The following is a 24301-nucleotide window of genomic DNA, read 5'->3' as shown; positions in this document are numbered from 1 at the left end:
GAGCCCCTCCCGGATGGCCGAACTTCTCACCCTATCTCTAAGGGAGAGGCCAGCCACCCTTCGGAGGAAGCTCATTTCCGCCGCTTGTATCCGCGATCTCGTTCTTTCGGTCACTACCCACAGCTCATGGCCATAGGTGAGGGTAGGGACGTAGATCGACCGGTAAATTGAGAGCTTCGCTTTTACACTCAGCTCCCTCTTCACCACAACGGACCGGTGCAGCGTCTGCATTACTGCAGCTGCAGCCCCAATCCATCTGTCGATCTCCGGCTCCCTTCTCCCATCACTCGCGAACAAGACCCCGAGATACTTGAACTCCTCCACTTGGGGCAGCAACTCATCCCCGACCCGGAGTGGGCACTCCACCCTTTTCCGGCTGAGAACCATGGCCTCAGATTTGGAGGTGCTGATCCTCATTCCCACTGCTTCACAAAATCTAATAACCAGTTACTTGGAAGTTGAACTGGTTATTAAATTTTTTCATTAAATTTTCCTTATTTACAGTGTAGCTTGATTTGTATTTATTAAACATGCCCATCAGGGATGAGGTCAAAGATGAGAACCAGTATAATTGTTTGTGTGTTAGCATGTGTTTAGCACATTTGGTTTGTGTTCTTGTGGCTCAAATGAGATTCATGTCACATTTTTTGAAATGTTTTTTAATGAAAGCCAGCCCATTTCAAAGGGTTCACTGTTCATTGTCACTGCACAAAAGTGCATGTAAGATGTCCTCCAAATAAAGATTAATATGGAATATCAATATTTGTTGCTAATGCCCCTATCATGCTTCAGATAGGACAGACCCAGGACAAACTTGAGAGGTAATGTCTCTCAGCTGGATTGGGAATGCTTCTGTGTCTCCCTCAAGAAACAGGCGAGGTAGAGACTTGGACCTGGATGGATGCATGTTACTTTACTGGAGTTAGTACTCCAGTAAAGTAAAAAAGCACTACATAAGATGTAGTTCATTTACCATTTACCACTTGATTAACTGATCATCAGCTGCTTAATAAAAACATATATTTGGGAAGTTTGCTGGTCTGGAGCACTCAGATGCATGTTAACACAAAGCTATAATCCTTCCAGCAGTGGACCTCCCAGCAAAATCACCCCAATGTCAAACCATGCAACACTCTGGAAAACAGCAAAAAACCCAAAAGCTACTTCTCTACAGGCCCCATTTAACATGTGAAATGATAATGTTCATTTCAGTACAATTAGAAAAAGACTGAACAAGTATGGCTTGTTTAGAAGGACTGCCAGGAGAAAGCCTCTTCTCCTGGCAGTCCTTCCATGGCAGAACATGGCAGTAGGTTTGCAAAGTTACATCTCAACAAATCACCAGACTTCTGGAACAATGTGTTTTGGACAGATGAGATCCAAGTGGAGTTGTACACAGTGCCATGTTTGGCCAAAAGCAATCAGCCTATCAGGCCAAACACCTAATAGGAGTGACCACAGGCTTTGGGCTTGTTTTGGAACCACAGGATCTGGGCACCTTGCAGGTGGTAACTATGAACTCCTCTGTATTGCAATGTATTCTATAAGCAAATGTTAAGCCTTTTGTTTAATAGCTAAAATTGGGTGAAATTGAGTCATGCAACAGAACAGTGACAGATTGACAAATTGTGACAAATTGGCAGAAAAAAGGCCCAGTCAAAGTCGTCAACCTGACTAAAATGCTGTGGCAGGACCAAAACTGAGCTGTGCATAAACAAATCACTGAAAATGGACTGAAGCAACATTGTAAAGATGAATGGGCCAAAATTCATACACAATGATGTGAGAGACTAAGTAACACAAAAAAACATTCATTCAAGATACATCTGATAACGGTGACTCTAAAAGCTACTGAGTTGTGGGGTGTACTTAGTTTTCCCAGGACTTCATAGAGTACTGTGAAAACTTTTCCACGTGGCTTTGGGGGTGTTTCGACTCGGAGTCCACTCCAAGAGTAACAAGATCAGACACATTTCAGACACCCCTGATTTTTGACCACTGAGACTGAAAATTGAGTTTTCTCTGGGTGCAGGTTTCATATTTACTTGCAGTTTATTGTCTTACCTTTGCTAGCTTTGGGCATTGAAAACTACTTGGTTAGGTTTAGGAAAGCTCTGCTCATCAAAAACTAACGACATCATGGCATTTTGCCTGGACTTATTCTGGACTGGACTGGATAAGATAAGCACTTATGATCATTAAACTTTTAAATCCAGCTATAGATCATAACTACATCTCACACAAGCGAAAGAGAGTCTCAGCACGTGTGTGCACAGATGTTGCATGCTGCAAAGATAGTAAGCATGAAAAGAGACAGAATGTATGTCCACAGAAACATTCATTTGCACTTTCTATTTTTTCTTTGTACCCCCCCCCCCCCCCCCACTCCACACACACACACACACGTGCACACACACACACACTTTCTCTCACACACACTCACATACACATATTTAGAGAGTAGCAGAGTAATAAAGCCCACCCTTGCAGTGAAATTAAAGCTAGTCAATGACACTGCCTGCTGAGTACACAATAAATCATTTTTATGCTCAGATGAAACAACCAACATAATACTAGCTCGGCACATGTATCTAATATCACCTGGAGACTCAGAAAAAAATAAATAAAACAAAAAAAAAACAAAAACAACTAATCAAATGCCATATTGGATGTGTCAGATTCATGTCAGTACAAGAGATTAATACTAAATATAGGAAATATGGTACAATGGGAGTATGAGATCTTTTTATATTCAAAATGACCAGGCAGAGAGCACATTATGAGATATTGGATTGATAAACAGGCTGTGATGCTGTTGTTCAGTGAGTATAATAGAACTATGACACTACTCCTGGGTAACCAAAGATTGCAATATGATTTTAATGTGTTTTATAGACACAAGCCCTTCAGTGAGAGGAAATTATGTCAATAAATAAGCAGACTCACATTTTAAAACAAAGGGAATCATAGCCAGTGAAATATGTGCACATATATTATGGTGTTTGGTTATCAGATATGATACACAATACGGTCATGCGTCAACACACACACACATATTCTGACAATAGTACTTGGTGAGCTCTCAACCCTGAGGTTCTGTGAGTGTTAGCGACACATGCTTGTTTTTTATGGTCTTTACCATATGTTTGCTATTTCCATAGCTTAACTTATACACTGCTCAGAAAACATGAAAGGAACACTTTTTAATCAGAGTCAGTAAAACTTCTGGGATATTGATCTGGTCAGTTAAGTAGCAGAGGGGGTTGTTAACCAGTTTGGTGTAAATACAATTAACAACATGTGCAGTTAGAGGGGCAACAATGAGACAACCCTTAAACCACAAATCGTTTTTAAAGGTCCAAGTCACTGACATTTTTTCCCTGCATCTTTTCTGACTGTTTTTTCACTACTTTTGCCTAACGTCAGTGTCACTACTGGTAACATGAGTTGGTGCCTGGACCCTACAGAGCTTGCACAGGTAGTCCAATTCCTCCAGGATCGCACGTCAATATGTGTCATAGCCACAAGGCTTGTTGTGTCTTCCAAAACGCATGTAGGAGATTCCAGGACATAGGCAGTTACTTTAGGAGTGCGGTAAAGCTTTAGAAGGTGCTTAGCCCATCAGCAGAACCGGTATCTGCTCCTTTTGTACAATGAGGAACAGGATGAGCACTGACGGAGCAACAAAGAACCTCCAGCAGCCCACTGGTGTAAATGTCTCTGGCCAAACAATCAGAAACAGACCTCATGAGGGTGGCCTGGGGGTCCAATGTCCTTTAGTAAGTTCTGTGCTCAGTGCACCCTCTAATTTTCACAGATCGAAGCACTGAATATATGTGATAGATGTGAAAGGCTCTGGAGAAGTCGTGGAGAACGTTATGCTGCCTGTTCATCGTTCAGTATGAGCGGTTTGGTGGTGAGGAATGGATGAACGCACAGATATCTACAGGTTAGACAACAGCACACTGTCTGCTATTAGGTATGCCCTGGTCCAGATCTGGGAGAAGATCCCTCAGGACATCGTCCATCCTCTCAATAGGAGCGCGGTCCAGTATTGTCAGACATGAATACAAGCACCAATTACTGAGTACCATTTTGAGTTGCTCCCAAGAAATTTCAACAAAATCGACTAACTCACTGAATCATTTTTTCACTTTGATTTTCCAGATGTTTTTGAATTCAGCCCTCTGTATTTTGATCATTTTTATTTCCATCAAACAATTCATTCTTTCATTCATAACACATTACCCAGTCCATATCAGTATAGATAACCAGCATGATTTTTCCCATTGAGATCTGATGTATTTTCAAAGTGTTTCTTAAAATCTTGAGCAGTGCATATTAAACGTGTTATAGAATGAAAATGCAAAAGTAAAAAGTACATAAAAATTTCAACAGTTAATTTTTTTTGATCAAACAAACTTACAATGGTTTTCTAAACATTTACATATTTCTTTTCACTCTGACCGGATTTTGCCCAGAAATAAACATGACAGTGTGTGTCAGTCTTCTCATGTCAATCATCTGTCTCACATAAATCACTAGAAGCCACATCCCTTAGTGAGATTTCCCATCTGCTAATGTCTGTCACTTCAGGTTGCAGTCAATAGACCTGTTTGGTACACCCGTCCCTTGGTGGAGTCTAATTGCCCATTGCAACCCTCAAATGTGTCCTACACTCCGCAACTCTTGAGAACCTCCACCAGCACCACCCCCTCCACTACGAAATCCCCATTCCATTCTCAAGATGGGTATTTACATGCCCCACACCGTGGAGAGCAAACAAGCTCATTTAAAAGTTCACATGCTAATGTGTGACATTTAATCCAAACTTTACACGGGGAAAAGGACACGCTACAATAGATTTTGATTCCTTTCTTGTCCCTGAATCTCATCATCTTTTGCCTTCCATATTTATGAGTTGAAAAGGCGGGACACCTTGGTGGAGAGTAGGGGAAGGGATAGGGAGTTGACTGTTTGAAAAGTGGGCTGGGTTAGTGGTGATCATCCAGAGTTCTTTGTTGATAGTGCTCATATGCACAATTTATTGACTGCTCATCCTACTTAAAGCCACAGTTTATAAATCCACCAAATAGCTCCTAAGTTTCCTGCTTCATGTGTATGTGATATTTAATAACTGCAATATTACTAATTAAATCTATTTAATTCATGATTTAATTAATTTTTCATCAGCGTTAGGTGTCTGCAGGTTTCTAATTTTTAGCGAGCAACTCCTTGGTTTAACTAATCGCAGTGACAACTGTTTGTAATATCGGCTTATCGAGTTAATTCCATAAATTGGCCAAGTCACAAAGGGAAACTGTTAGAAGTTGTCTGGTAAATGTACTCTGAGAGGAAGCGTCTGCACACTCAGCCAAAAACAATTTTCAAGAGATACACCACTCTGTGCTGTTTTGATATTTCAAAGGGGTGGAAAGAGTGGAAAGTGGAAAAACCAAATGGTTAGCCAAAGGGGCTGCGACTAAGAGGGGTAGTAGTTTCTGCGTATGCGTGTGTGAGCTACATTCTTGGTTCCACCAGCTGGCTGGCTGACACACATCCACATGCACTCGATATTACTGTACAGTCCCATGAAGATTTATGACTAATCTAGATTTTATTTGTAGATGCTGAGTATTTAAATCTTAAACCCCGAGTTAGTTCCTCTGTGTGTGTGTGTGTGTGTGTGTGTGTGTGTGTGTGTGTGTGTGTGTGTGTGTGTGTGTGTGTGTGTGTGTGTATGTTGTGTGCATGTGCATGCGTGTGTGTGTGGGTTTATGATTTATCTTTGTACCTCACACAAAAGTGTCTCCTCCTTCTGGTGAAGCTCTGATAACTCCCTCCTCTGATGTTCCACCTGCTTCCTGCTGGCCTCCAACTACAGAGGGAAAGAAAGTGTGCAAAGGGAAAGTAGAACGATTAAAATAATAATTAATAACAAATATTTGAAATTCCATACGCAGACTTTTGAGGCTTAAACTATTTTCCAAACCATACATGGATAAGGGTTTGGTATCTTGCATGATTTTAACACGTGGGCGGCACTTCCGGTTCTGAAAAGAACATATTTATGGCGCATTAATGTGGATCGAGAAGCAGTGGAAGCTAAAGGCACAGAAGTGGGTCAAGTGAGCAGAAAGACCTAAAGACACAAATGGATCTAAAATGTGAATTTTCTGAGGCAGACAAAAAGATTTGTGATGTCCAAATAGTCCGCTCGTTTTTGTGTGAGTGCATGCGGATGTCTCTTTCTCTCTCTTTCTCCCACACACGCACTCACACACACATACTCGGATCGACCCGGACAGGCCAGGGATGAGCACACCCCATCTGATCTGTGGCCCGTTCATTCATTAGACCCATGCTCTCCCCTATTGATTTCAGCTTAAGTAATGAGAAAGCTTATCCAAAAATCTTTAGCATTTGGGCTCCAACTTAAGGGAATCAATGGGGCCATTTCCCATTTTGAACAGCACATACGCAGGGGTTTTATGTATGGTGAACGGGACAAATCCTGATGCTGATAAATCAATAAGCCTTTTTGTCAATGGACGGGCATGCTTGCACTCACACATACATGCATATGCGGACACACTTGGCTGATAAATGGTATTTTTGAGGCAATTAAAGTGAGCTGTAAACATATGAAGGCCAATCAATTGGTCAGTGAGGTCTATTATCAAGGCTTTAACACTGATTTAGAAGGGGCTTTAAGTGTGGCACAGTCACTTGTGCAGATCAGCACCTGCATAGATCAGTGCTGCTCTGTGCTAAGCTGCTCATACAACAAGAAAGTATGTGGCTCACCTCTAAAGACTGAAGTAAAGAAAAAGAGGAGACTTAGCATTGCTGTATGACATGCAAAATACATAATTTATTTATTTATTTTTTTGCTGCTTATGAAGTATTTTAAAGAAATGCCACAGTCAAGTAACACCCTAATTGTAACCCTCACTTTGCACTTTCCCTCTCTTTAAAAATCGGATCTTGCATCGTATTGAAATAAGATAAGTGGAGAGGAGTAGCTGTTTGCTCAACAATTCTATTTTAGCAGGGACAGAGAAGCTTGTTAGGAAGAAAACTAACACATCAGCGCTGCCCCTCAACAACCCATCCCCCAATGCTTCTACTGCGGTAAAGGTGAGACACGCGCGTTAGCAAAGTTAACCTACAGACAACATTTCTCTGAGGTAATTGGTTCTGCATTAATATTCATTTGACTTTGCATTTAGTGACTATGGCTCCCTTCACTGCTTTGATGCACTGTGCCTATGTCCCCTGGTACATCACACAACATTAACCCTATAGCTCTGATTATGATTTCAGCCATATATGCATATTTATCCTTGCTACCTGAAATGCAAGTGATTCGATGCTCGACCAAAACCCCTCTTTTCTTCCAGCGTGCACTGGACCTGTCTCTTAATTTATAATTTGAAGTGTATAACATGTCCACTTCTTTTATCCCCCCCACTTTTTCACTGTGGTTGATCGGGTGCGTGTGCATGCGTTTTGCTGAGGCATGACATTTCAATTGTGCATCCAATCAAATTGGAAAAGAGGCGGTAAGGAAGGTTGGGGAATGATGAGGGGTGCGGGGGTGTACTGAGGGTTGCAGACCAACCGTTACCATGGTGAATCATTTCTGTCAAAACCACCAAGGTCACAACTGCTGACCTGCAGCGTTATGGGACTTTGGAATAGCATACTGTAAATGGACACAAGGATTTCTCTCTTTCTTTCCTTCTTTACACATTTTGTCCTTACTTTGCATTTTTTCTCTCTCATTATCTTTGTGTACATTTCTCCTTTTCTTTTTTTTTCTTTGGCTACTTGAAAAAAACAAAAAGGCTTCTTGTTTTGCCTTTCTTTATTACTTTCATATTTAAGATTGACTAATTGTACCATTATGAGACCTTTGGTGTTACTGAATCCATTATGCATGGCCTGTGCTGGCAGTGGGTCTGAACACAGCCTGTTTTCAGTCATTATAATTCAGTTTGCTAACACACAGGCATTGTGCTAGTGTGGGGTTAGGGGAGATGGTATGATAAAATATTGAGGGCGAGCAAGGCAGCTGCAGATGCTAGCTGTCATGTGTGAGCGAATGAATGTTATGACAAGCATGTTTAAACATTCATGCGGGGAGGATAGTTTAGGAGGGCTTTTCATTAACACCAATATGTCTTCGTCTCCCCGGTGCAGACACTGCTGGTGGAAGCATGACAACAACAGGGAGGAGAGGAATTAACATCTCGAGAGGAAACTGCCACATATACAGAGAGAAGTAGAAACAATCAGTCCTGTGCGAGAGCACACACAGGCATACACATTTAACACTGGCTGACTCAACCAACTCTAACAGACAACTTTCTCTTATTTACCAGGACAGCTGTGTAACTGTAACATCGTGTTCAGGGCTGATCAAGTAGGTGGAAAACTTCAGTAGTTTCTCACATCAACCACAACAACAGAAATTATTTTGTTCAAATTAAGACTGAGAACGAGGGAGGTTTCTGTGCCAAATGCTGTTAGGTTGTCAGGAGATTTGACCAGGCAGAAACAGTGCAAGTTCTTGATGCTTTCTGGAGACTGGAGAGAAGAAAAGCTATTTATGGTAATTTCTTGGGAGCGAAGAAACATCTAATCTGTTTACATAACCTTGATGAAGTGAGATCAAGGAACAATTACAGGTGATAAATAGGGATTTAAGCTAATGCTGCTCTGGTGTGTAGGGTCAACAATGTGTCCGTGCAGAAATTAATCATCTTTTTTTTTTTCTTATTATCAAGCTATTTGAAGTATCTCTGCAGCTAGTGATTTTAAAAAAAGGCCCAGATATAACAATGCCATAAAACAGTTCAACAACACTCTCTTGTTACTGAGGCATGGTATTGTGAAAAGACGAGACACGTTGTAGCAAACTCAAACTCCATTTAATGGAGTGCAAAATCAATACTTATGCTGATGATCTCATGACGTCAAATCAAGGCGAAGGAGGGAAAAAAGGAGCATCATGCATTCTCAACATAAGTGGCTTTGACTTGCAAAATGTGTTTGCATAACATGAGCTTTAGTTAATGTCATAAATGGCTCTAAATGCTGCAAGGTGCATTAAAAATATGCACAGTCATCCGTTTTACCTACACCTTGATGCAAACATTTTGAATTAATCTAGTTTTCACTGGTCAAGCAATTCCATTTTGATATTCAAATTTGGTGCGCATGTGTGCCTGTGCACGTCTGTGCATGACTGATCTAATCAGTCTTAAATCAGTTAATAAGCCAAGGACACAGAGGAGATGACTCAGCTGATGTGAGCCCGAGCTAATATTAGCATCTCGCCCCCCGTTCTGGACCTGCAATGCACGGAGTAGCTTCTACTGTTTGGGCTTCCCATTACAAAAGTGCACGCTTTGGACATTAAGAGCAGCAGTTAAGCGCACCGCAGTGAATTCCATTAGCACATTAGCAAAGGTGCCACGACCTAATGCTAAGGTTGGGTGCCGCATTTAAGACCTTACAGTATTTGTTCTCTAAAGCAGCTTAAGTCAAATGTGAGGGTAGCCCTGAAACTGTTCTTAAAACTAAAAGCAAGGCTAATCCAAAAGACAGGCCTGTATATGTGAAAATGTCATGGTTGCCACTCTTTTAAGGGCCCTAAACAAAGTATAAATCTAATGCAAAATTATTCGGAAGCAGTTGTTCTAATTAAACGTCTCCCAATGTCAGATGCAAAGGCCAAACTGGAAGACAGGATGAGTACTGTTCTGTCAAAACTAATAGTCATTTCCAAACCACACATGATCAACTACATGGCTAAATGTTCAAAAGCAGGCACATGCCACAGAGGCAAACAGATACATATACATGAATGCTGCCTATTAATTTAAAGCCAGAGAATGAAGTTGACTTGGGGTAGGCGGTTTGTGACACCACAAATCTAGGAGACTTCCTGTAAGACATAAATCTGTTGTGCTCTCACTCTCTCTATGGCACAGGCACAACAAAGACAGTCTTGTCCGGGTCCCCCCCACCCCCACCCCCATCCATTCATTAGAAGCACAAGCAGCTGCGGCCAGGTTCAGAGACAATCTACATTCTCTCTCTTTCAGTCACTCATTAATTCCCTCTGTCTTTTTCTCTCTGGTTCGCTCTTATTTTTAGCCGTTTTCTCCCTCTCCCTCCATTCCTCGCTGTCCTTCTCCAAGTCTCCCTCTCTCTTCTCTCTAAACATTGTCTCTTCCACATGGCCCGGATAATGAGTGGTGGAGCTAAACGAGAGGAAACACGGCTCACTATTAGGAGGGGAACGCTGACTGAAGGTTTTAAATAAACGGAGAGAACTTGAGGCCAAATTGTATTTCCAAGGACATAAACTAATGGAACAGCCAGACGTTCTCTGAACAAATACACACTCTGTTTAAACAACCATAATAGTTGTAAAAACATACATGTCAATGTAGATCTAACTGAGAGACAGGCTGGCAGAAGGCAAAGAGAAATACATATAAATGCAGATATCCCCCATATATGAAAGCCCAAAAACAAACACTGTTCAATCCTTCTTTTCTTTAGTTTGGAAAGCTTAATATCCTGCATTTAACTGCAGAACAATAAGGACATGAAAAAAGCATAAACGCTCGTCTCTGAAAAGTAATTAGGCAAACGTGTTTTCTTAAGTGTCTCTGATATGCTCTCAGGCACATAAATCCACACCCACACATAAACACACACAGAGAGGAGCCCACCCTGCCTCGCTGTGGGGTTAATTGGGTTATCTAGTCTGATTAGCATAACTAATTAGGATCCTTGTTAACGGAGGAGTGCTATTTATTCAATTAGCGCTCTGTGTGTATGGATCCCCTTCATCGCTGGTATAAGTTCAAATGAAAACGAGGCAAAGCTAAGTAGGCATGAAGGGAGACCTGTGGGCGCCTGTGCGCGTGTTGATTTCATCATTTATCTGTTCGACACACAGATGCTCACCATCAGGTGCCAGGCACTTCAGCCCCACCAGCACCCCCACCCCTCACTACCACCCCCACCAACACACACAAACACTCCAAGCTTGCTATGCTGTGGCTCTTAAACCCCCTCATCATCATCATTAGGTTTCTGATTAGCATAATTAGCACTGTTAACCAGATGAGCTTGAGTGGAGCCAGGCTGTGCCAGTCGGGGCAGCTGACAAATGTCAAGCTCCTCGCACTTTTCCAGGTTGCGGAGGGGGCTACTTGTTCCTCATCAGGTGGGTTTATGGCACATTTCCATGCCCTTAGTGATTGCTGACTGATAACAAATGGTCTTTCCAGCACATTTTGATGCAATGTGCGCACACACACTCACCCATTAAAAAAAAGTCAGAGGGGGATGATTTCTCTCTCAAGGCAAGCAGCCCTGTAAAAGTGACACAGCTCTTGAAGTTATATCAGTTAATAGAACAATGCTGAGCTCATACCACCAATTTATTCATTCGTGTTTGCAAATGCAGATGCTGTCTTTTGTTTGTGATGCTCAACATGCGCTTAAAGCCGACAGTAAACACAGAAGAAGCAAATCAACAGCACTCCTCCGGTCGTCAGCAAGTGAAAACTCACAAACACAATCCAGCACTCACAAATAACCAGAGAGAGGGAAATGAAACAGAGAGAAAGAGAGAAGGAGCGCTACATTTACTGAAATTAAACATTTTCTCATCAGCCTGAGGGTGCAGCAGGCCCACTAATGTATTATTCATCCCCACTTCACAAAGGAACATTAATCAATTATGAAGATATGAGGATCTTAAAGTATAGAGGAGAGACGAAGAGCGGCTTGTTCGTATTAATATGCGGCCGCAATCGTGCGCCTCCACCCCCCCACCCCCTTGGTCCTCAAATCAATATTTTGCAGATTAATTTGGAGCGGTTGTGGCGAGATGGCAGGATGGAAGGAGAGGGGGGGGGAGAGGAGAGAGTGTCTGAGGTCTGAATTAAGGTGAAGTGTTTTGTTGGGGTTTTTTTCTAGGACTGTGTATGTGCATACACGTAAATATGCTATCTGCCGTACTGTTTTTGGTAAACATATTAAGTCTGCTCAATAAAGCGATGTCCATCATCCAAAAAAAAGTCTTAACGTTGAAACACTAAGTTAAGATTTTGATATAAACGTGTATCAAATTGTAAAGAGAGAAACTTCATGTAAATCATATCAATGATCAAAAGAATCTAATCATCCTGAAACTTGATGAAGGTGTGTAACTTCTTATTGGCAACCCAGTTTGCAGTTTTACCCGCTGATGAGTAGTTCTTGTTAAGTTACAGAGTGCATTAATACACTCGCCACAGAATTCAAAACAGCTGCCTTCTTAGCACACTTTTAAACAGCCCGGATATAGTCTTTTCCATCTTCCTCAAACCCCCTCTTCCACTCTTTATCCACTCCTCTGTCTTCAGTTGCTCCTGCCTTCTCCTCTCATCTGTTTTTCTTAACGCTCCTTTTTTATCTTTTATTTTCTCCTCATCCTCCCTCTACCTCCATAGCACCTCTTTTCTTCTTTAACTCCTCCTGCAGCTCATTTGTTCTTACATTCAGCTTGGAGAGCTGAAGTCAGGCAGGAGAAGAAAAGAAAAAAAAGAAATGTGCAGGCAGTCACATCCCTGCAATCTGTGGAACAAATGAGGTACCAGTCACATAATCTAAAAAAACTAATCTGAAACATCAAGAGACCCATCGCAAGACAACATCCTGCAAGGCAGTAAAAGAAAAAGTGGGTCATGCAAAAAAGATGGCTAAATTGACTGGCACTAAGTGAGCGAATGTATGTTTTATTACACCACACATTAATAGCTGTTGCATGTGCAATATGCGTGGCACGTGCATGTGTATGTGTGCAAACAGCAGTCCCGAATAGTACACGTGTAAGCCTTTGCACACCTGAGCAAGCGTGTCAGCCCCCTCCTGTTGCAGGAGCTGAATGTTAGCTTGCAGTTTGGTGATGCAGATGTCTTTCTCAGCAATCTCCTTCATGTTGTCTTCGTGGATCCGCCGCAGACAAGACAGCTCGCTCTGCAGGTGCACCAGCCTCTCACCGCTTTCCAGCACCTGCGTCGCAGTCTTCGCCAGAAAGAAATTAAAATTTGATTTCCCCCCCCACAAAAAGAGACAAAGGTTTATTTTCATTGAGAATTATTCACTGGCTAATACTCCTCATACAATTTTTCCAAATTGCTTTTGATTACTTTTTCATAAATGTCTCGCAATAATCTGAAATGAATTGGAATGAATAAAATTACATTTTTATATCAATTCTTAATGTCTCATTTTAAAATAGAAGTCCATGTAATTACAACTGTAAGCGCCCGAGCGATAATTGCCTGGGTTGTGTAAGACAAATTCATAGTTAGAAGTTCACATATTGCAGATTAAGATACAACGTATACTGTAAATATATATCATTTATAGTTTTATGAGGACACACTTAATTTGGCCACGTGTTCTGGAAAGCTGTTCATTTGATAGTGTTGTCGTGCTAACAAACAGTATTTTTTAAGTTATGGCGCTCACATGTACCAAGGCTCCATGTGTGTTTGTGTGTCCTGTAGATCTGTTTGCGCATCTGCATTGCAGAAGCACCAGCTAAACAGAAACACAAGTGGAATAGAAAATATATAGCCATTTGTTGAAAATGTGATTAACAGAACAAGCTCCAGTTACTCAACTTGTTTCTCTACGGATCTGTCTGTAATCACACAAACCACTAATTAGCAGCAGTGCAAATGAGTCAACTCACAAGCAGCATAAACAAACAGTAACCAGCCAACACACACATAAACAACCAACAAGCCTGGGTTTACCACAAGCACAAATGCGTGTGTGTATTTCTGCAAGCCTGTGTGTTTACGTGTGCCTTAACCATAAGCCACAGAAGACAGTAAAACAGCAGTGGGTATAATTTAGTGACACCCTGTAAGGAGGTGTGGGAAGGTTGTAAAAATCTCTCCCTTTTAATCCCGACCGGCGATGCCATGTTTGTTACCCAGGGCTCTGAGATATGCTGGTAATTCATCACACACGCCACGGCTTCCTGTTAAACCTGACTGCACATGGAGCGCTTGTAGCACAGCTGCCAAACCAATATCGTAAAAAAAAAAAAAAAAAAAGACTCCTCCACCTTTTAAACAGCCTTCTGAACAAATAATTTCTTAGCAAGTCATTTAATTGTTTCAATCTTACAACTGCTATGAGAAAAAAATGAGATTTGTTTACATTGTCTTGCTTTTTTGGGGGGAACTATCTTGAACCCAGACAATTACATGCAAATGACAGAATGTCTTGTTTGCATTTTTGTGGCGTGATCCCGGTAGCTCATTCTTTGGAATGTGCTCAAATCAAGTCAAGTCAAGTCGGTTACCTTTTGCTTTCCTTGTATATTCTCTGCAAACTCCCTCTCCAGATCCGAGATGATCATGTCCTTGGTTTGCAGCTGGATTTTCACATCTTCCGTCTCAGACGTCATCTGGTCCACGGAATCACTGCTATAGCGGAAAAGCATAAGGAAGAGGAAGGAAATCGTGAACTACTGAACAAGCAGATAGATGTAAAACACAGAAGGGAAATATCTCTTTTCAGGTTTATAGTGAGTACAGAGTGCATTATTAAGTGATGTGAATTACAGAGATGAAAGCCACAGCATATGGCAGTGTATATAATTGTTTCCATCACAATGTATAAGCTTTGATCCTTAATCAAATTGTTTTAACAACTGATGCAGGATAAAACAGGAATGTGTAAGCAACATGCAGCACATGTATAAGCTGTAAAATTCAAAAACATCTAATTCAAAAGCAGCAAAGAGATGCTGAGCCTGTTGAAATTTGTGCTAGGTGACAGCAACCAGAGCTGATATGTGTTTCTCTCCGTCAGTGTGTGTGTGTGTGTGTGTGTGTGTGCGCACGCGTGTGCATGCGTGCGTATGAGTCTGTGTGTCTCCCAGCGGTGAAAATACGTTAACTCTGCCCAGACACCTTTCTGAGTCACCAGTGACAGCTGTCACACACCCAAGATGGAAAGAGAGAGAAAAAAAACCCAGATCATACGGCACTGTGTGGTACTGTTCACAAACACACAGGCACGTACAAAGACACACGCAGGCACACGCACGCACACACAGTTTCATATTTACCAGCCTCATGAGATGAGCTATTCTGATGAAACTTTGCACAGATTAAAAATGTTAAACTCACATTTGATCAAGCGTGTCTACACTTTCACACCAAGTGGAGAAGGAAAGGCAAGATTTGACAAAAGTGACATGTGAGTGGATAGAGAGCGCTGAGAGTTAAATCTTTCACTTTGGCAAAAAAAAACCAAAAAAAACTTTTCAGTCAAATGGAGTAAAAGCCACAGAGGAAACAGTGAAAGCTGACTTTAGATTATAGTCTGGTTCTGCCTCGATAGGAGAATGGGAACGTGTATGTTCTCCTGTTATTAATCCACTTGATGTCTTTTTTTTTTAATCGTAAGTAGAGTTTTCCTCTGTTGTAAATAATCACCGAGCTAAGGTGATAATTTACAACACACAACCCGTGATATAGAAGCCTAAGTAACACATAGGTATGTGTAGAAGGATGGTTTTTGGCCCAAAACATGTCATTTAAGACCAAAAGGAAAAGAAATGCTATCATTTATTATAAGATGACTTCTTTAGGTCCTTTTAGTCAGAGGTGCACAACTTTGGTGTAAAAATAAGCTAATTTAAAACCTATTTTCCTATAGAAGGAAGACACTTGGAAAATGGATGTGAGTGCGTGCAAGCATATGCTCGCTGCAAAAACAAAGATTTTTTTTAAAAACCACACTGTTCTTATCTTGTCCAAGAACTCATAAACATACAACTAATGCAGAGTCAAAGGATTAAAAAAACAAAAATAATAAAATAAGTATAATTTGTATTACTTAACGACACATAAGCCTCTATTTTCTGCACCATTAATGGGTGGAACTGAATTTATTAAGGAGAGGAGGATCCTTCATTTCCAACAGTTTTGCTTCTTTTGGGAAAATCAAAATGAAAACACGCAGCAAATCCTGATCTGCAACAAGTCAACATGCAAATTTATTCATGCCATTCAAGTGCGTATGCATCTGCGTGCGTGTGTGCATAATATTGCAGGTCATTATTATGCATGCAACAAATACGGCTGCACGGCTTGTTATATTGCAATATACAATAAGTACTTGTGGTAAACAAATGACACAATGTCACACCACCAGAGGAACAGAGAATTCCTATTAAAAGCATTAAGTGTTGTTATGATTACTGTGTGGACAGAGAGAGCAGGTTGAGTGAATGTGACTGAATTGTGCGTGTGTGTGTGTGTGTGTGTGTGTGTATTACTGTGACTGTATGTGATATTAAAGCAGGCTCTCGATTTCTCAACCTGTCATTCAGCCCTATTAAGCAAGGCTAACAAAATTAGTCATGAATATGCAGTAATAACAAATGCAAATTGCCACCACTCCCCCCCAACACGCTGTGCATGTGGGTGTGTGAGCGTGTATACATATGTGTTTGCCCCTAGGGCTATAGACATTGGCTCTGTAAACCCAATTCTTTCTACATCATTACAGCAACAAGGCATAATTCATAAGAATAATCTGAACATCTATGTAACCTGGCATGCAAAAAAAAGGACACAAGTCCTCCTTGAGACTCTCTTCACACGATGGGGTTCACATATAGTACAGCGGGTTCGTTTTAACCTTTTTATGTTGTGGGGAAAAAATGGCTGGGGGTTTCCCACTCCGCGTTTTATGCTTAAGACACAAGCGCACACGTGTCGGTGCATGTACACACACCAACATGTAGATAGTCTGTTGCCTCCGTGTCCCCAGGGTGGTGTTTGACACAGCCTGGGCGCTGCCACAGCAATTAACCTCCCCCGTTAATGAGAGGAGTTCTGTCAAGCAGCCAGATGGCACTGCCTGGCACGCTGCCATGCAAAGACACATATGCTCATATGCCCACACAGCTTCATTCACAAACACATACACACCCAGAGACATGCACATATACACATTTAGGAACATGCACACGCAATGCAATCATGCCCCCCACCGCCCCAACCCCACTGTACATCTAACTGTTGCTGCTTGTCAGCGTCCCTCACCCCTTCCCCACCCCCCTTCTTCACCCATCTCCTGCATTGTCTTCTCTCCATCATTCCTCCCTAGCTCCATCTCTGGCAGCTGCTTATCCATGTCGCAGCACTGCAGATGTCACAACTCATCAGCTGGGAGAACAGCAGGGGAGGAGAAGAGAGAAGATTTTTTTTAGAGGAGAGGAGGAGTTTTCTTGCATCTCAGTATTTGACAGAAAAGCAACCAACTGGATGAAGTTTTATATATTCGCGCACGACTGACTAATCAATGTGCTCGTTTCGTGACTTTTGTTAATGTCGGCGACTTTTTCATACATATAGAAATGTTAGCCGTGGCTTTAATAATCAGCCGTATCGTTAAGAGGTGCGTGTGCTTATATTCGGAAATGGGCAGATACGAGCGCTGCGCGTGTTCTGCTTTGTGTGTTTGTTTGTTAATGAGCGTGGCACTTGGCCGCGGCACGGCCCGCTGTGTGTGCATGTCTGCATGTCCGTACAGCAGCCCACCAGGCCTTCGTATTGATCAGTTAGCTTGGCCTAATAGGAGAAGAGGAGCCTGACCTGGGAAAGTCAATATGGAGAAAAAGAGACATATCCTCCTCCCGTCCTGAGAGAGAAGTGGGAGAGAGAGAGAGAACGAAAGAGAAGAGATAGATACAGAGGTAGAGAGTCTACTGTACACTGTCAGTGCTGAAGAAAATGGTGAAGAGTGTGTAGCTTTTTGGAAAACCAGCTGGACAACAGAAAAACAACCAGCGCCAGAAGAAAATAATAATATAACAATGATGAACCCACCCCCCTAGTCTCTTGAAGCCCATGTATCTCATCACTCTGTTAACAGAGAAAAGTTTGAGTTTTGAATTAGAACAGTCTCACAGAGGGATACCGCCTAAGTTTCACATAAGTGAAGTTCCTACCTTTCCCAAATGAGAATCAGGATATTCTGTCAGAGCTTTTTTTTCTCTCTCTTTCCTAACTAACTTTCAGCATTTGACTGCTTTTGGCAAAGGAAAACAGCACTCAAGTTAACTCCTGTGTAAAAAAAAAAAAAACTCTGCTGGAGATTATACTAAGGGGAAGTAATTTAAAAAATAATTGGGATAAAAACTGACACTCACTCACACATTAATACACTGATAGATCAATGTGTGTGGGGGTGTATGGGGGTGTCTGTGTGTGTGTTATGTACACCATTTCAACAGAAATATATAAATAAATTTGTAGATAAACAAAAAAAACCAGAGAAAACGGAAAAGTAGATAAAAGACTTAGGTTTCACCACGCACACGCATACATACACAAACACACACACACACACACACCTGGCTGAGTGATGCTACCCTGGAGGGTGGCTTCAATCTGATGCGTTTAATGTTGACGCTGGTGGCAAGAAACACACACACTCACCCGCTGTTTCAACCTGCCTGTCATTTCATTTCAGGAGACCTGATTTACTCATTTCATTTATTTAATTTTTTTATTATTATTATATGTGCAGCCATTTAAAACGCTCAAGGTGTGATGCAAAGCCCCACATCTCTGACAGCAAGTACGCTGGCTGAGGATCCATCACACCCTTCAGTGCCTTTTACAGGAATGGCATAGAAACCCCGTATAGCCACAAACTCGGCTGTGCCACATTGTGCCAGACCATTGATTCCTGCTTAGCTGGGTGCTTTAATTGGCTGCGCTGCAGGCTGTCAAACCACCGACTGTCACTTTTGACCATATTTGGATGTGTTTTTTTAGCTGTTATATGACAGCTTGTGAAAAATAAATATCAACTGCAGTAATACCCATGTGTTTGGAAATTAACTGTTTTTCTTTTAGGTCAGTAAATATTATAATGTCACCTTTGATGACAAAGTCATTACTTGTCAGCAGGGGTTGTACTGGAGTTTGAGATGAGGAGGAGCTCTTGTGTAGTGAGGTCAGGAACACATGATCTACTGCAGGCAGTAGAAACGGGGACAATGTCTTTAGTTAAAATTTGGGCAGATTATTCACTTTTTTTTGTAATTTCAATAACATAATGAATACATTTCAATAACTCTACAGCATACATCATTGCTTTTTAAAATCAGACTACTTCCTGCAATAATCACTTGATACACCATGAAAACATATTGGCATTCTCTAGATGAAACTAACCTATATTTTGACTCTTCTGCTGCGGATGAAAATGCTGACTTCATTCTAAGCATAACTGCTCTGTTGCCAAAGGGTAACTACGAATTTGTGCACAGCAGCTCAGCTGCTTGCTTGGAGAAAAGCATTTGGGTTAATACCTAAGATCACAATGGCATGTCAGAAGATAAATAATTGATGAAATTACTGCTGCTGCTGTGCCACCTGCGTAACTTGCAGACGGCCAATCTCTTAGTGTCGGGACATCGAGAGATTGCGTTGTATTGTAGCATCAAACAGCTGTGTGATGCTACAGCAGCTGTTTTATAAAGGCAAAGAACAAAACAATGATATGTACAGCACGAGACAAGGTGTAATTTGAGTTTTTATTTGGATGGTTGTTTACATTGTATCCAAATGCTTTTCAATTGATTTTCCTATCAAACGTCTTACTGGTCAAGTGAGTCCATGTGCCGAGCTGGCAATGAAAAAGTGTGAACTAGATAAATATGTATGAGCACAAAGATTCAAAAATGCTACTTTCATTAGTTTTGTCAGAATGTAAAAATAAAAATCTGTCTCTCTGGGAAGATCTAACGTAAAAACAGAACACGTCTTTAGGGGCTTTGGAGCATTGCATGGTGGGAAATATCATATAGGGATTTGCATATTGCCATGGGGACAGTGGTGTTGCAGTGACTCCCTAAAGAGTTCAAGCTCCCTCAGGATAGACACAGTCCCTGAGGCCAGCTCTGTTACCTTTCTCAACAGTGGGGTACCTGTGCATGTGTGTGAGTGAGTTTGTGTGGTCGAATCATGAAATTAATCATTATTTCAGTCAAAAGTGAACTTCTCCGAAGAAAAAAACTGCCTAGCTGATGAGAAGCGAAGGTAATACAAACCTGCGTGGGATGTGAGCCACAGGTCCAGTAACCTCATCCAGCAACAAAGGCTTCAACCCAGCCTCAGACACCTGGGATACACAGAAAATGACATCCTGATTATTTATTTCTGTTTAGTGTATTTGTAGTAACTGCAGCATTATAATGCAGTACCGTACACCTTGAATTGAATTTTAATGCTAAAGTAGTACACCCAAGAAATAATACGTTCTCTCTGAACTCTAACATATCCAAATAGTTCAATATTCACTTCAGTACAACCTAAATTTCTGTTTATTAGATATACACTGCTAAATAAAGGAAAATAGCTTTGTAGAAATTGATTTTCTCGGGTGTAAACCGTGATGAAGTCCGACAGCGCCCAGGGGTAAAGGTGTGAAGTGTGTCACCCCTGACTAATTGCTAAGAATTTGCATCTTGTTGACCGCAGCAGCATGATAATATTATCATGAGGAAAGAAGACATTAATATACAGCAACTGCATAAATAAAATTGAAGGAAAACAATCATTCCTCATTTTCAAACCCAGAATCCAAGATTAAAATTGAGATAGAACTGATTTAATAATTCCACTTCCCTCCTGAGAGATTTTTTTAAAAGAACATATTTAAAGCAATACAGTAGTGTGGGAAGTCAAGTGCATTGAAAGGAGGACAGAGAAAGCAAGACAGAGAAAAGCTTATGCAAAAACACAGACAGACACACACAATTCTCAGATATAGTTTCAATTCAAAATACCCCTTGCCATTATCCCGTCTGCCTGTCTGTCTGTCTCTTTTTTTCAAATGAAAATTTGTAAGGACGAGTGAAAAATGTGTCAGCACAGTTATTGTGAGGTCAATTCACACTGTGCAAAAAAAGAGAACAGCATAGAAGGGGGGCAAAGGAATTAACTGAGTTCAAAAGAAAAGTAAATAGTTCTGATTGTCCAGCGTTTTTTATTAGGCCAGACTATTAAAAAGAGGGAAGAAATAGACAGGACAGGGCAAAATTAACAAGGGCAATAAGCAACAGCTGAAAAGAGCAAAGAAAAAGAGACATGAAAAAGACTGCCAGAGAAGGAGAGAGCGGCAGGAGGCTCCACGGAAACAGAGAGGCCCGGCACCGCTGGTAAAATATCGGCCACTCTATCGCCGTGGTGACAGGGGTCACTCCGGGAAAAGGAAATCAATGCTGACAGCAATGACTCACAGGTCAACACATATCCCCCGTGTGTGAGTTAATGTGTGTCTGTTCGTTTGCTTTTGGCCATGAGTGTGTGCGTGCACGTGTGTTTTTCAATTATGCATATGTTAAGTGTGTTTATGTGTATAACCGTGCGTTTGTGTGCATGCGAGATAAGATATGGAGCAGTAGAGCACATATGGAGTGCATAAAATATCAAGTTAAACCATCCAAAAAAGGGATCTGAAGCATGTGTAAAGACAAGATTCAGTTCATTTAATGTGTAGTATTTAAGGCCTAATGGTAAAAGACAATTATGCAGGTCGCCTTTGCTGTTTTAAAGGAGACTAATCATTAAATAACACACAGAGTCTGGATCTTCCTCATTTTTGCCACCACTTTACTATGAACTTGAAGAAAACTTTAAATTAAGGACATTGATTGGTGAATGATGATTACAGAAAAGGTGTTCACTCACACATTAGTGCAATTTAACCTGCTGGCAGTATTTATGTATGGGGACTCCTCCTGTGTGATGGCACGTTTGAATATTATGTTGTATAATACCAGCATAGCATTACTGGTCTATAAGAAAGTAATATAAAAAGCCAAGCTGTCCGTCCTCTAAGTAATCAATCTGTTTACCAAACCACATCTATAAAAATATAAATTTAAACACACACACACACACAAAAGCCACACAAGATCATAAAATATTTATATTCTAATGCACCTGCAATGTGACAATGAGAGGACCTGGAAAACGTAGAGGTCAGCGGCTAATATGGGTAGGCTGTGTGTGTTTAGGAGTGTGTGCGACTGTGCGTGCAGGCCTTATATATACCCTTGGGTTAGCAGGAGTTACGACCTGCTTACATTATTAAGGTGAGTAGTAGGCTGTGTTATGTATGCCTAAAAAGCCAGTCAATTCATTACTGATGCAATCCCCTAAGTACATGAATAAGCGTGCGGCTTTCTCCTTTTCTCTGCCTCTCTGAACTGTAAAGGAGACAAAATATTGGTGCGATGCAGGGGGCTTTAGATAAATCAGAAACAGGAGGAAATTAATAATAAGAAATAAAACAACATTAGCTGATTAAGTATGTATGGCAGAGTGACGGCTGAAATTTACAGGCAGCTGGGGCTGGGTGTCCGGAATAAGGTCTCATTACAGATCACGGTGTGTGTGTGTGTGTGTGTATATGTGTGTGTGTGTGTGTGTGTCCATCGTTAGTAATCCGTCACCTGTGGTCTCAGCTTTATGAAAAGGCCTGCAATCTATGATAATGAGCCCTGTGAAGGTTATGACCACAGTAAACTCATTTGTTAGCATTAAGTATATATGTGTGTGTCTGGCTGGCTGGCTGTTTTATGTATAATACAGCAATGTCATAAAGGAGTGGCGAGGAAAAATACTTTTAAAGTATTGGTGAAAATCATCAGAGACGGGGAGTGAGAGAAAAAGAGGCAAACAGGAAAGAAAAAGAGAGCACATTACACAGATGTTGCATCACATCAATTAGCTTCCTTGGCCAGTTATTAAAAACACAGAGAGGACTTATACAATATATTCTTCTACACAATGTCCTCGGCATAACAAGCAAAACTAACTTCAAATGTTGTGTCACAATTTCTTATTAGGAAGGCAAACGTCCTATCATCACTACAGGTCCTTTCCTTGTTATGTGCAGGAAAAAATGGTATTAGATATGAAGTAAAGAGATTGCACTTGTAGTTGCAGTATGGCTGGTAAGTACCAAAATTGGTCAACAGTAGGACTTCTATTGTAAGAAATACAAGGAAAGCGCAAAATAACAACAGTCATTCCCAGACCGATTTCCTTCTTCTCCACTGTCACTCTTCCTCCTTTTGCCTCAATTTTCCTTCATTTCCTTTTCTTTGTTTTCAGCCTCAAACCTCATCACAGTCTCTTGTCCCCTCCTGTCTCAATCATTTGCCCCTAACATACTCCCCCCCCCCCCCCACCCCCACCCAACACACACACACTTCCCCTTTCTTGTTTCCTTTTCTGTCTGAAAATAGTCATCAATTTTCTCCCGAGCTGGGTCAACTAAAAGCAACAGAGGAGAAAAAAGACAAAAAACAAACAAAGCGGGAACGTGTGCTCGTGAGTCACCAGATCACAACACAAAGCGAAGGCTGAATAAAATAGAATCAAGCAACTCAAGCCAATTGTGACTGGAAGGAGCATGCCAGCATCTAGTTCTGCTACGTCACGACCTGCATGTTCAGAATGAGCGTGGACAAAAAAAAAAAGAAGAAAAAGTTTACTTTAATTTTGCTTGAGCCTAATTCAAATGATGCAACTACAGCATACAGGCAAAAGCACGTCTGCTGCCTTACTGAACATGTTATTGACGAGATACAGTGTGGCATCAAACGTACTGGCAGAGCCTACCCAATATACTGTATGTGCCGAGACGTCTCTTTATAAGATTTTGCCTTTAATCTTTCAAATATAAAATGTCCTATTTTGCCAATTTGTTGCATAAAGACTGGGAGAGTAAGCTTTATTCCTAATTAGTGAAGTGGCACTGTTGTAAACCTTCCCTCTGCCCAATGGAAGAAGACTAAACTGTAGCAAATCACATTCATACAAAAAGTTGCTGATTTTAATTTTGGCTTGCCCAACCGTGAAAGTTGCGTTGACTAAACTTACCGGTTGCTCTTAAAGTAAAACTCAAGTAGAATCATTTCTCCACAGTTCAGCAAGCCACTGTCGTCTCCCTGCATCAGACGGACTTGTTACAGTTCCATCCTGTGGCTGATATATTAACAAAGGTTTACAAGGGCAGAGCACTACATATGTAAGTTTGGCCTTATGGCTGACCTTACAATGCACTTAGTATCCTGTACAGGGAGTAATGCTGCAGCCACTCCTACAAGCCATTTATTCCAGCTAACGACCGTCAAGCACTCATAAATCAGCATTAGGAACCTCTT

General features: G+C 41.2%; 1 protein-coding gene across 2 annotated transcripts in view; it reads right to left on the bottom strand.

Moving 5' to 3' along the window:
- The window catches only part of LOC102798253 (uncharacterized), a 90779-nt gene that overhangs the window by 59414 nt on the left and 7064 nt on the right, over positions 1 to 24301 (bottom strand). For both annotated transcript variants that reach the window (XM_006794688.3, XM_006794689.3), the window contains exons 3-6: positions 20174 to 20244; positions 14396 to 14519; positions 12919 to 13098; positions 5795 to 5878 (exon numbers count right to left, since the gene is read on the bottom strand). In XM_006794688.3, the coding sequence (XP_006794751.2) occupies positions 5795 to 5878; positions 12919 to 13098; positions 14396 to 14519; positions 20174 to 20244 (459 nt within the window). The remainder of the gene's footprint in view (positions 1 to 5794; positions 5879 to 12918; positions 13099 to 14395; positions 14520 to 20173; positions 20245 to 24301) is intronic.

This window comes from Neolamprologus brichardi, chromosome 9 (genome assembly GCF_056152115.1).
Source record: "Neolamprologus brichardi isolate AB-2024 chromosome 9, ASM5615211v1, whole genome shotgun sequence".
Taxonomy (NCBI): Eukaryota; Metazoa; Chordata; class Actinopteri; order Cichliformes; family Cichlidae; genus Neolamprologus; species Neolamprologus brichardi.
Note: the sequence above shows the minus strand (reverse complement) of the source record. Positions and strands in the feature narration are given on the sequence as shown.